Source organism: Mustela putorius, unplaced genomic scaffold (assembly GCF_011764305.1).
Source record: "Mustela putorius furo isolate JIRA1106 unplaced genomic scaffold, ASM1176430v1.1 tig00000253_pilon_pilon_pilon, whole genome shotgun sequence".
NCBI classification, from domain to species: domain Eukaryota; kingdom Metazoa; phylum Chordata; class Mammalia; order Carnivora; family Mustelidae; genus Mustela; species Mustela putorius.
Genome location: NW_025421329.1, coordinates 9,840,651 through 9,853,060, shown reverse-complemented (window position 1 = coordinate 9,853,060; position 12,410 = coordinate 9,840,651). Strand labels below are relative to the sequence as shown.

The window sequence follows — 12,410 nt, the reverse complement described above, 5'->3', positions numbered from 1 at the left end:
TTGATAAGCTGCTGGGAGGAAGGGGCCTGCTGTGGCCGGGATTCTCAGAACTCTGGCCCTTCCTACTAACCCTGAGCCGGGGGAGGCAGGAAAGCAAGTCCAGGGCCACGAGGCCAGAAACATTTTCCTCTTGCTTTTCTGTTGCTTTTTGTGACACTGCCACCTCACAACACAGTATTTGCACTATGAAACCCTGAAAACTGCCAAATTTCATCCCATTTGGGTTAATGTTCTTTAGGAGCTTGGCATTGTGTGAGACAATCAGTCATTCCCACGGCCCGGTTCCTATTTAAAAACTGCCCATCTATTTAAAGTTCATGATGAGGGGATAAAAGAAAAAAGACTTCCAAAGCCAAAGGGAACATGAGATAGGCAGAAGAAAAATCCAGTTTGCTTCTAAAAAAGGCTGAAAATTATAACCATCCATGGCCTCATGTCTTAAGTCTGAGATTTTTTTTTTTTTTCTCTTCTGGTTGTTTGCAAACCAAAGTGGAATTTTATTATGGGTTACTAAGTGAGCTTTTTCAACTTCCTAGTTTCCAAAAGTCTCCACTCACTCTGTAGCATGCCATTTAAGTTCTTCCTGCAGACGGGAACGACAAGGGAGCCCAAATAAAGCAGCAGGCGTCCCTGAGCTGGAACCTCCTGCCCCCCCCTCCCCCGACACTGCCGCATTTCCCCAGCGACTAGCCAGAGACCCAATGCAGCCGTCTGACCTCTTCTATGAACAACAAAACCGTGATGAAGGCAACAGGAGTCAGAAAACTATTCACTGCAGGAAGCCCCAGTATCCGGTAAGAAATAAGAAGTACAACAGTACAGGATGCGCCTTGGGTCAGGGGAATGTGAAAAGCCCTCAGTCTTTGTGTTCTTCCCTGTGCCAGAGCGTCTGCGCCCAAGCCCTCAGTTCTCCTTGGAGCTCAGCTGCGCCTGCTGCTGTCACTGCAGGGCCACCAGCGTCCTGCCAAGAGGGACCCAGGGCCATGATGGCTACCTCCGCCAGGCTGCCACCGCTGCTGCTGCTGCTGCCACTGCTCCTGCTTCTGGGCCAGCCCCAGGCAGGGGCCCAGGCTCCCGGGGAAGCCGTGGTGTGTGCGGGGAATGCCTGTTACACGGCCCACTGGGGCAAGCTGAGTGCAGCGGAGGCCCAGCTTCACTGCAGTAAGAACGGGGGCAACCTGGCCACGGTGAGGAGTGAGGAGGAGGCCCGGCACATCCAGCGCGCCCTCACCCAGCTCCTGGAGTCGGAGGCGATCCTGGCAGCTAGGATCGGCAAGTTCTGGATAGGGCTCCAGCGTGAGAAAGGCAAGTGCTTAGACCCCAGCCTGCCGCTTAAAGGCTTCAGCTGGCTCGGTGGCGGGGAGGACACGTCTTACACCAACTGGAACAAGGAGGTCAGGAGCTCTTGCATTTCCAAGCGCTGTGTGTCCCTGCTGCTGCAACTGTCCCAGCCATCTCATGCCAGTCATCTCTCCAAGTGGTCCGAGGGCCCCTGCGGGAGCCCGAACTCTCCAGGAAGCAGCGTCGAGGGCTTCGTGTGCAAGTTCAGTTTCAAAGGCATGTGCCAGCCTCTGGCTCTGGGGGGTCCAGGCCGGGTGGACTACACGACCCCATTCAAGGCCACCAGCTCTTCCCTGGAGGCTGTGCCCTTTGGCTCCGCAGCTACCGTGGTCTGCGGGGCCGGGGAACACGGTCAGGAGGATTACTTCGTGTGCAGGGAGAAGGCCCCTGATGTGTTTGACTGGGGCAGCTCGGGCCCCCTCTGCATCAGCACCCAGTATGGCTGCAGCTTCAACAACGGGGGCTGCCAGCAGGACTGCTTCGAGGGGGGCGACGGCTCCTTCCGCTGCGGCTGCCGGCCGGGCTTCCGGCTGCTCGACGACCTGGTGACCTGTACCTCCCGGAACCCTTGCAGCTCCAACCCATGCAGAGGCTCAGCCACCTGTGTGCCGGCATCCCAAGGGGAGAACTACACCTGCCGCTGCCCCCTAGGCTACCAGCTGGATTCAAGTCAGCGGGACTGCGTGGACCTGGACGAGTGCCAGGACTCACCCTGCCCTCAGGAGTGTGTCAATGCCCCTGGGAGCTTCCGCTGTGAGTGCTGGGTGGGCTATGAGCCCAGTGAGTCAGGATGTCAGGACGTGGACGAGTGTGCCACCGGCCACACGCCCTGCGCCCAGCACTGCACCAACACAGACGGCTCCTTCTACTGCTCCTGCAAGAAGGGTTATGTTCTGTCTGGGGAGGATGGCACCCAGTGCCAGGACGTGGATGAGTGTGCGGACACGGAGAATGGCCTCTGTGACAGCTTGTGCCTCAACACACAGGGATCTTTCCGCTGCGGCTGCCTGCCAGGCTGGGAGCTGGGCCCTGATGGGGTCTCCTGCATGCTGGGACCCACCTCCCTGGCACCAATGCCTGGGCCTCCCCAGGGAGAGGATGCAGGAGATAGAGAGGGGAGAGTTGTGTATTCTCCCACAATGTCCGGGCCCATCGGGGGCCCTGAGGGCACTTCCAAGGAGGCACCCACCACAAAGGGACCCTCCCTTCCACGCAACACCTTTGTCACCCCAACTGCACCTGACATGCTGGCTCCCAGTAGGCCCCCTGCTGTCTGGATGGAGCCCAGCACCCATCACCCCATGGCCACCACTGGCCTTGGGGAGAATACAAATGAGGATTTCATGGCAGAACAAAGCGAAGAGGGCACGGACGGACAAAAGCTGCTGCTGTTCTACATACTGGGCACGGTGGTGGCCATCCTACTCTTACTGGCTCTGGCTCTAGGGCTACTGGTCTATCGCAAGCGGAGAGCAAAGAGGGAGGAGGAGAAGGAGAAAAAGCCCCAGAATGCAGCTGACAGCTACTCCTGGGCTCCAGAGCGAGCTGAGAGCAGGGCTTTGGAGAATCAGTACAGGTAAAGGAGGCCACAGGTCACCCAGAGGGGGCGGGAGGGTGGGCAGGTGCGGGTAGGTGGGCGGGCAAGGACTGGCACAGAAAGCAGGCAGAGTACAAGGGACAGGCATTGTCCAGGCTGTCGGCCCAGAGGCGATCCTGAAGGGCTGTTGCCTGCCTGGGGTGTGGAGTATGGGGTCTCTCCCAGGGTCTAGATGTGCTCGGCAGGTCACAGCAGCTTCCAATGCTGTCGTGGTTGTTTTCTGTAGTCCGACGCCAGGGACAGACTGCTGAAGGTGAGATGGCCCCAGAGACACTGACAATCAGCCACCACCATCCTCTGACCTTTACACACCCCGTCAGAAGTGGGGGACCCACATCCTTCCAAAAGACTGGACTGGAGTCTTAGCAAACGGTTGTAAACATTCTTAAAAGCCTGACCGCTTGGAATATGCAGGTATTTTCTACATGTGTGTGGTGTTCCCAAAGTGGGACCACTGGGTTAGGATGTCATTTTGGGAATTTTGTGAATATTAACAATTCTTACTCACTTATCTTGTCAAATTCAAATGTGACTGATGGCATGGCTCCCACTGATTCTGGATCAGGGGTTTACAAGTCAGGTGCTAATGGGGCTCCTTTGGAACTGCTTTTCTGCTCATTGGAATCATCTAAGAAGAAAAGGTGGTCTGCTAATGCTAATTAGGATTGGAATGATTTGTTCTTCTTGGTAGAACAGAAACTAAATCGATTGTTTAATTACATAGTACATAAGAAGTATTTTTTTGTTTTTGTTTTTGTTTTGTTTTGTTTTTGTCAAAAGGAACATATTCAGAACTGGAAACATTTCTTTACAGTTGAGTTCATGCATTTTCCTATCACAAGCCCTGCGGAGTTTTATAGTTGGAGTCCCACAGAATGACCAGAGTACACTGATCTGCTTAGGTAGCAAGAACGCTGAGGGTTTTGAAATTGTATTTCCTAGTTCTTAGTGTCTCTAATAGTCTTGGGTTTATTTGCAAGTGAAGTCTGGAAAGTGTGCGAGGAGTATGAAATGTTTTCGAGAGCAAGTACTCCGAAGCGCCTGAGAGAGAAGCCTGGGTTTGTTTCACAAGTACTTGAATCAATCCATTTAAATGCACTTGTGCTAACACACACTTACCGTTGATGAAGTGACTACGCACAAGGGGAAAAGCTGGAGACGTCTTGTCTCTGGGCCAGTGTAGCCCCGAGACACCTCCCAGGCCACCTGCCTTCCCTGAATGCTGCTCTGGATTTAAATGCTTTGATCATAGATGGATGAAACCCTGAGAAGCCTCTCATTCTGATTACTAAGACTGTGTGAGGGGGATGAGATGCTGAGCTTTGAATGGTGGCATCTTAAGGCATTTTAACATAGCTCACAGCTGGTATTGCTTCTTGAGAACATGATCCTGACTTGTGGCTGTAGTTTACATGTCAGGGACTGGGCAGGCAGGACACTGTCTTCTTTCTGCTTGAAGAAAGTCTGACACATTTTTCTCTATTTCTTAAAAAAGCAGGGGAGATGGGAGGGATAGAGGAAAAGAGAATAGCTCAAAATTTGCAACCACAGAAACCACTCAAACCAGTTTTAATTTATTTTTAAATGCTTGCTTGCAAAGATTTCCCTTCCCAGTGTAGTGGTGGAGAGTAATTCCTCCCCACGCAGCTTTGCCTGGGTCACTGGAAAGCTCCTCAGGGATTCACCAGTGGTCAGAGCTCTTAAAACCTGCCTGATTAGCACTGGGAGACCTCAGGTGGCCTGCAGGCTTGTTGCTGTTGCCTTGTAGAGCAGAACGGGACTGTGTTTCCTTCTAGGGATTTCAAAATCTGCCTCTAAGAACCAGGGTGCTCTATTGTTTCTATTTTTGCCTTAAAAACACATCTGTCCCAGAGGCGGACACCTGGGGCAGGAAGAGCTGCCAGGTGCATGACCCTCAGAATAGAGAAAACATCCTTTAGCTAATTTTGAAATGTAGGTGCTATATTTCAGGATTTTTGTTTTTTTTTGTTTTGTTGTTGTTTTGAGAAAATGGATAAGTAAAGGAGTAGGTGTAAGGAAAGATGAAGCTTTTGGAGGACTTAACAAGGTATTTGGAACTTGTGCTTTTTAAAGACATCTAGTATTATTTAGATTTCAGTTGAAATATTGATGCTTAACACCCAAGGAGACCAAGGTTGTAATCCACTGAGCGCAGGACCCTGTTTGGGAACGAATTATGCCACTATTCAGATGATTTTAAAGAGTTAGCTGGATGTGTTACTGACAATATCTGCACTTACGTGAAATAAATGCAAATTCAACAACTTTACCTCCAGGCTTTTACAATTTTACCTTATCACTAGAAGGAAGGAGGCATTCCTATTCTAGGCTTCTCCTAAGCCCCTTCTGGACCTGTGGGAAATTACTGGCTGAGGTCCCCAACTGCCCCCTCTCGTTTTTAGAGTTGGATTTCTTCTCCGGTGCAGCCCCAATTCTGATTTCCAGGTTCAAATCCCTCTATGGGTAAGAAAATCTATTCCCGACAACATGGAGACCACAGATCCCCACCGTGAAACACGCAAGGGAGGAAATGGGCTGGTAAATAATTTCTCAATATCCTCTCCAGCAGAATCTGCCCCTTCCTCTGTAGATGTGCCCTGCCTTGTCTCCTGGCCACTCCTACCAGTGGCTAAGATCTTGGAACTAGATGGGCTTAGGCAGTGAATCTGATGAAAACCGATGGCCTCAAACAAATGCTCTTGTCCTATTTGATACCTCTGTCATTTTGTCTGAGGGCTGTGAATCCCTGCTTGGGGAGGTGGGGGCCCACAGCAGTGGATAAACAAATGCCCACTGTCCATGTGGCCATTAACTTACTGGTCATTGGCTAACAGTCTTTTTATCCAGAAGCTCCCAGGTGCCTGGGCCATGACGAAAAATAAGAAATGGAAAGGATGGAGCATGGGAAAGTTAGGTTATGTCAGGTGCAGACTCCTCCGACTGTGTCCCCAGGCTGGGCAGGAGCACGGTTCTGTCCCTGAGCTGTTGAGCAGCAGAAAGGCCAGGGCACTGGGAAAAGGGAGATGGCTTTACTTGGCAACAAGCTCAAAGATAGTGGAGACTTTTGTCCAAATAGAATTCCCCATACTTCAATAATTCTAGGATGCTCTTGGAGAAACTATATTCAGAACAAACCCACCCCTTCCCCTCACTCTGTCTCCCAAGGCAGATCATTTAAGGGAGGAGGTCCCCTAAACATGCAGGCCACTAGGTTCCTTCCTGAATTTCAGGGATGCTCCCTCCTCTTTTTTCTTTTTTTTTCCCTTGTGCACATGTGGTACAGGACAAGCTCCATCTGAGGACTATATAAAGCAAAGGTGGGAAAACTATCTGAAAAAGCCTTGGGAGGGCGCCTGGGTGGCTCAGTGGGTTAAGCCACTGCCTTCGGCTCAGGTCATGATCTCAGGGTCCTGGGATCGAGTCCCGCATCAGGCTCTCTGCTCAGCAGGGAGCCTGCTTCCTCCTCTCTCTCTCTCTGCCTGCCTCTCTGCCTACTTGTGATCTCTCTCTGTCAAATAAATAAATAAAATCTTAAAAAAAAAAAAGCCTTAGGAAATGGTGGACCTGGTGGGGTCTTTTGTAGGGGGCACCCACCGCTGCTCAGCATTGTGACCTCGAGGCTGGTGTCCCTTTGGTTCATCCACATGCCTGATTATCACAACCTTGACATCTGGCACTGCATAGCCCCACGGTGTTTTCCCGGCAGCATAAAGTGGGTGACTCAAGAGGCTTCTGTCTTAAGGACAGGAGGGGTGCAGGCTAACATCTTCCCTGTGATTAGGCAAAAAGGTAGAATCAAAAGTTAAACACGTATGCGGGTGTGTTTATGTAGATGGTACAGGAAAAACTAAGTTGGAAATAAACCTTCTCCCTGAAACACACACGTGCTTGTTGCTATTCTTACATGCCACTCAGGAGCCCCAGTCTGAATACATCCTGATAGGATCTGGGGTTTTATCGCCAAACAACTTTTGGAGAATATGGATGTGATCATTAGCTCATTTTATTTCAACCCTATTTCCCACAGATATTCTTATGAAAACTAAGAGAACAGAGGTGAGATTTGACCCCCCCAAAAATACTACATTCAAAATAATGCAGTTTTTAAAAGCAAATATAGGGCAGCCTTTTCCTATTATTTTTCTCCTTACCTTCTCCATTGTCTGAATCAGGAAAACAGGAAAGCATGGCTTTCTAGCAGCTGCAAAATGGTGTAATGTCCCCTCCATATTTCCATCACCTTAAACAATAGATTTAGCATGGGAATCTGAGATATGATCCCTAAAAACATCTGTTTCTGTCTGGCTGCAAAAGCTACCGCTTATGTCTGTAGGGTTTGTGGCGGTTGTCAACCAAAAAAAAAAAAAAAAGGCTGATAATCAAAATTCTCCATGTGTTCTGTAATCAAATACCATATTCCGTTCCAGATTCCCGAAACTAATACTTGCTGAAGTGCTTTAAAAATAAAATAAAATAAAATAAAAAGAATTGTGTTTTGATCATGCCCATCTATTTTAGGAAGAAACTGTAAATTCTTTCTTACATTGTTCCTCTTATCTGCAAGGGGGCAAGCATTTCCTTTCTACAGATTTTGCCCTCTGTTCTTCTGGGCTGGGTTCTTTACATGCATATTTGGCTGAAGCTTGAATTACGTCGTTCACAAGGCCTTGTTCTGTGATACTTGATGTGATCGCAAATGTCAGTCATCGCTGCACAAACGCTAGATGAGATGTTTGTATTTTTAAATCTGTGTATTCGAAATGCGGTGCACTAATTCTGCCACTGTGGGATTTCTTCTGTGGGGCTTCTTTCTGCCCTGGGTGCGACTGTTTCCCAGGGTGGGGAGGACAGGTTTGGCCGCTGCGTCGGTCTTAGAACTCTGAGAAACCAGGGGCATCTCGGGTCCGCCTCAATGAGTAGCCTGCTTGTTGTCCTTTGTGTTTTATGTCACATGCATAACCTAATAAACTCTGGAATGCATTTGTTGTCAACTTGTTTTAATACATTTCATAACAACTCGAACTACATGGCAGAACTTGAATTCATGGTCATTAAACATATCCGTTTCTCTCCTCAAGAGTCGCTTTAAAAAAGTACCTTGCCTGCCCCACTTCTGCATCTTTACCTACGGGTCATGAAAACTAACTCTGGGGCACCTAGCGTGGGGCGAGGGACAAGGATGTTCAGAGAGACTGGGCTGCACTGTGTACTGTGTCTTGGCTGCTGAACCCAGCCAGGCTGGCCTCGATGGTTCCAGAGTTTGTCTTCTGATCCGAGTCTACTCCCTCGTGCCTCTCTGCCCGTTTAGTTTCCTGCATCATTTTAATTGCATGGGGGACACCTGGTGCGGGATTAAACATGCCCAGTTGATGTGATGTGGAAACACCATTCTGTAATTATCACAGGAGCATTTGCCACCACTTTGTCAGCAAAGCCTTTTCCGTTTGTTTAGCTAATTGCACAGGCAAACCAGATCCCTTCCTGCTTGGCTGCGGAGTCTCACTGTGCCTGAGAGTTGGGGCAGCAGGTGGTCAGATCTGAGTCTGCCTGCCTCTCAGACTGCGTGCCTGGTGAGAACAGGGCCTGGGTAGGACACAGTGCTCTGCTGCCATGCTAAGGGACAAGACACTTCTGATAACCATTCATTGCTTAAGGTTAAATAAAGCTGATCCTTTCAGCAGTCTGATCACTAATGAGATACATTTGGAAATTCTGTCTTAATATGAACAACCACGGCCGGCCCCAACCCACCTCCCCACCACACACACACACCACAATGTTTACATCCTTCTCTTTCATACTGAAAAACCTGAGGCCAGTGTTCCCTAATTCAGGAAAAGCCCATGAACAAAAATGACAAATTTAAATTCCTCTTTGTGACTTTTGCTATCTGTTAACTAAAATAACAACTATTAGATACATCTTTCAAATATGAATCTTGTACAAAGAAATTCAATACATACACAGTTCTATTTATTGCACAATACAAAGTCCATTTGCAAGAGATGGCATGTAGATTCAAACGCGAGACTTGCATGCCGTGGAGTTTAACACGAACCAAAGGAACATATCAAGTTCTCAGCTGACTAAATTTACTCAGTAAGAGGAGACAGGGTACAGACAATAAACCCGCAAACTCAAAGCCTCAATGAACACTTCGCAGCTTCCAGAGAACCCCCATGTCATCCTTTGTGGAGGAAATAACCGACAGGTAAGCAGTGCAAAGGTGGCAAAGTGCAGCAAAGAAACGAAACAGCAGGATAACCCAGGAGGCTGGCAACTAGCCTGACTCGACAGAATGTTCTTCACGAGGCCACACAACCACAGGTCCTCACCTGAGCCTCCCAGCACCCAAACTGCCGCACTGTGAGCCACTTCCCCTCCCTGAAATCTTTGTGCTGGGCTCTTCTGTGAAAAGCCATCCATTGACTTGGATGTCGATCTTCTCCTGTGGTTGAAACTGGTCCACAGAACTCAACTCTATGGTAGGAAGGAGGGAAGGGAAGCAGGAAGGAAAGAGAGGCAGAGAGGGAGAGAGGGAGAGAGAGAGAGAGAGAGAAGAATGGAAGAAAGGAAAGAAGGAATGGAAAAAAACACCAAGAGAAAAAGCAGAAGGAGACAAAGGAAGGAAAGGAGAGAGAGAAAAGAGGGCGAGGAGGATGACTCTGATGTGGCCTGGGTCACTGGGTCACCATTCATACATCTCAGCTTTAGTCTGAGATGCTCGGGGACCTCTTGTCCTCAGGGCCATCTCTAACTTCCTGGACCACACTTGGCAGAAGACAGGGCTCTATTTCCACTGAGCTTGGCTGAGGACCGACACCCTCTGTATCATGTTCTTGCCACCTCTTCCTGCAAAGCACCGCTTATCTCTTCCTCTTCATGTTTTATGCCTGTCCACATAATTCATAGCATAACGTCTTAAACTGGGTCGATGTCTTCTGTGCTGTAGAGATCCTTCTACATTCAAATATCCCACGGAAATACTGAAATATGTGAGGTAGAAGCAAATAATTGTGCCTTTTCCCTTCTTTCCCCAGGGTCTTCCTTCCCCCAAAAGATTATATCACAAATCAGGTGTTTCACTTCCTTGTCAAAATAGTCATCTGCACCCCCAGGAGCTGACCCCCAGGTATCCTAGCCCACCTCACGGTGATATGGCTTTGCTGACCTCCTCACATTTCTATTGCTTTTGTTTTCTACATAAAATTGTATGGTTAAGGGACTGATGTGTATTTGGCAGATTCTTTACAAACATGAAACTTTCTGAACATGAACCTGAACCTGAGCATGAATGTGAACATGAACATGTTTCTGAACATGTTTCATATCCTATTTTGTCTATTACAACTGATATACCTGATTATTAGTTGCATTTGATGAATACTTTTTCATTTTTAAACATTTAAAACGTTTCAGCTTCCTCGTGCCTCCTCGCTTTTCTCTTGCAAAAACAAAGCTGGATTTCACTATCTTCCCCCCCATCACCCCGCCCAATTGTTTATTCAATCAAAAGTCTGTCTTTTAATGGGAGATCTAACCTATTCACAATTACTGAGATGACTAGTGAATTTGCAGTGACTTATTTTGTACATTCTATTTATCATGTTTTCTTGGTGCTTCTCTTCTCTATCAGTTATCGGCTTGCTTGACATTTCTTTGTCTACTTCTCTCTCTCTTTTTTTAAGATTTTATTTATTTATTTGACAGACAGAGATCACAAATAGTCACAGATGTAGGCAGAGAGAGAGGAGGAAGCAGGCCCCCTGCTGAGCAGAAAGCCTGATGTAGGCCTCCGTCCCAGACCCTGGGATCATGACCTGAGCCGTAGGTAGAGGCTTTAACCCACTGAGCCACCCAGGCGCCCCTCTTTGTCTACTTTTCCCTTTAATACTATGGAACTCTGTAAGAATTGCTTGTATTCTTCAAGCACTTCATTTTAATTTTTGCCTCCCATCTTCAAACCTGTCCTTCTTCATCAATATCTAATGTTAACTCATAATTATGCCCTTCTCCCCGAAAAAAAATAAGAACCATAGCAATCTGTGATTTCTTTTCTCTTCTCAAACGACACGAACCCCTAACACCATCACTCACTTTAATTGCATCTGAATTTTAGTGCTCGATTTCTACACTTTTTATTTTTTTATCAATGCCTGTTTAGATACTATGAATTTTACATGATCCTTTTCTCTGTTCCCTCTCCCCTAATTCCCAGCACTCTTGCATTTCATGAGAGTGGAGTTAACTACCAAGTGTTTTGGTTGTTTAGCTTTTGTCTTTTTCTGCGGGTGCCATCAAAGAGTACATTTTTGCTGCATCCTTGCATGATTGGAAATAGTTCTTTTCCCTGTCGAATGATGGTTTACCTGGATAATGATTTCTGTAATATATAGACCTTTCTTGATTTACAATGGGGTAGCATCCCACAAAAGCTATTGTAAGTTGAAAATACTCTAAGTTAAAAATCCATTAAATACACTTAACCCCTTAAACACAGCTTAGCCTAGCCTGCCATAAACATGCTTGGGCATTAGCCTACAGTTGGGCAAAATCATCTGACTCCAAGTTTATTTTATAAAGTGTTATAAATAGAGATAGTGTTAACTATCTCATGTGATTAATGGAATCCTGCACTAAACGTGAAAAACAGAAGAGTCGCTAGCGCACCATTTGTTGGCCCCTGTGATGGCTTGGCTGACTGGGAGCTGCCTCTGCTCAGCATCATGACAGAGGATCGTCCCACATATCCCTAGCCTGCGAGAAGATCAAAACTCAGAGTGTGGTTTCCACTGAGGGCATGTTGCTTTCAGACTGCCAAGAAGTCCAAAACCCAAGTTGAATGATGGTAAGTCGGGGGCTGCCTGTAAACTATTGTCCTTCAGAACGCTCGAGATGTGGAGCCCTTGCTTTCTCTCGGGGGCTGTTCCGGATGCAAAGACTATGGCCAAGCAGTTACTTTCCTTCACAAGCAATTTGTTTTCTTTCTTGTTCTTTCCCTGATGCTTCTCTCACTTCAGGTGTGCCAATGTGGTCCTTCTTCACATCCTGCCTGCAGTAGGCAGTGACTCCCATCTCAGGAAGGTGCTTTATTCTGGTGTCCATGCATGCACACACACGTGTGTGTACGTGTGTGTGTGTGTGTTGGGATCCCCTGGAATCCCCTCAGGGCATGCTGGAACCCAGAGAGCTGGGCCTCAGCCCAGAGTTTCTGAGTCAGTGAGTTTGTGATAAAGCCCAAGAAGTTACATTTCCCATGGGTTTCCAGGTAAAGCTGCTGCTGTCACCAGCCTAGAGACCTGCATCCCCCCCACCCCTCACCCAAGCTTGGAGAACCTCTGCTTTATTCGGTTTTGGGTAATTTTCTTCTCTTACTATTGTGAGTATTCCCTCTCGTCCATTCAGTTGATTCTCTTGCTCTGGAAATGATTTTGTGATGGTATTCTTTTCC

General features: G+C 47.7%; 1 protein-coding gene across 1 annotated transcript; it reads left to right on the top strand.

Moving 5' to 3' along the window:
• The first annotated feature begins 593 nt into the window (after nucleotides 1-593).
• On the top strand, nucleotides 594-7,939 carry CD93 (CD93 molecule). Its single transcript, XM_004754114.3, has 2 exons — nucleotides 594-2,917; nucleotides 3,165-7,939. The coding sequence occupies exons 1-2, from the start codon at nucleotides 702-704 to the stop codon at nucleotides 3,187-3,189; spliced, it is 2,241 nt and encodes a 746-aa protein (XP_004754171.1). The 5' UTR covers nucleotides 594-701; the 3' UTR covers nucleotides 3,190-7,939.
• The last annotated feature ends 4,471 nt before the right edge of the window (nucleotides 7,940-12,410 follow it).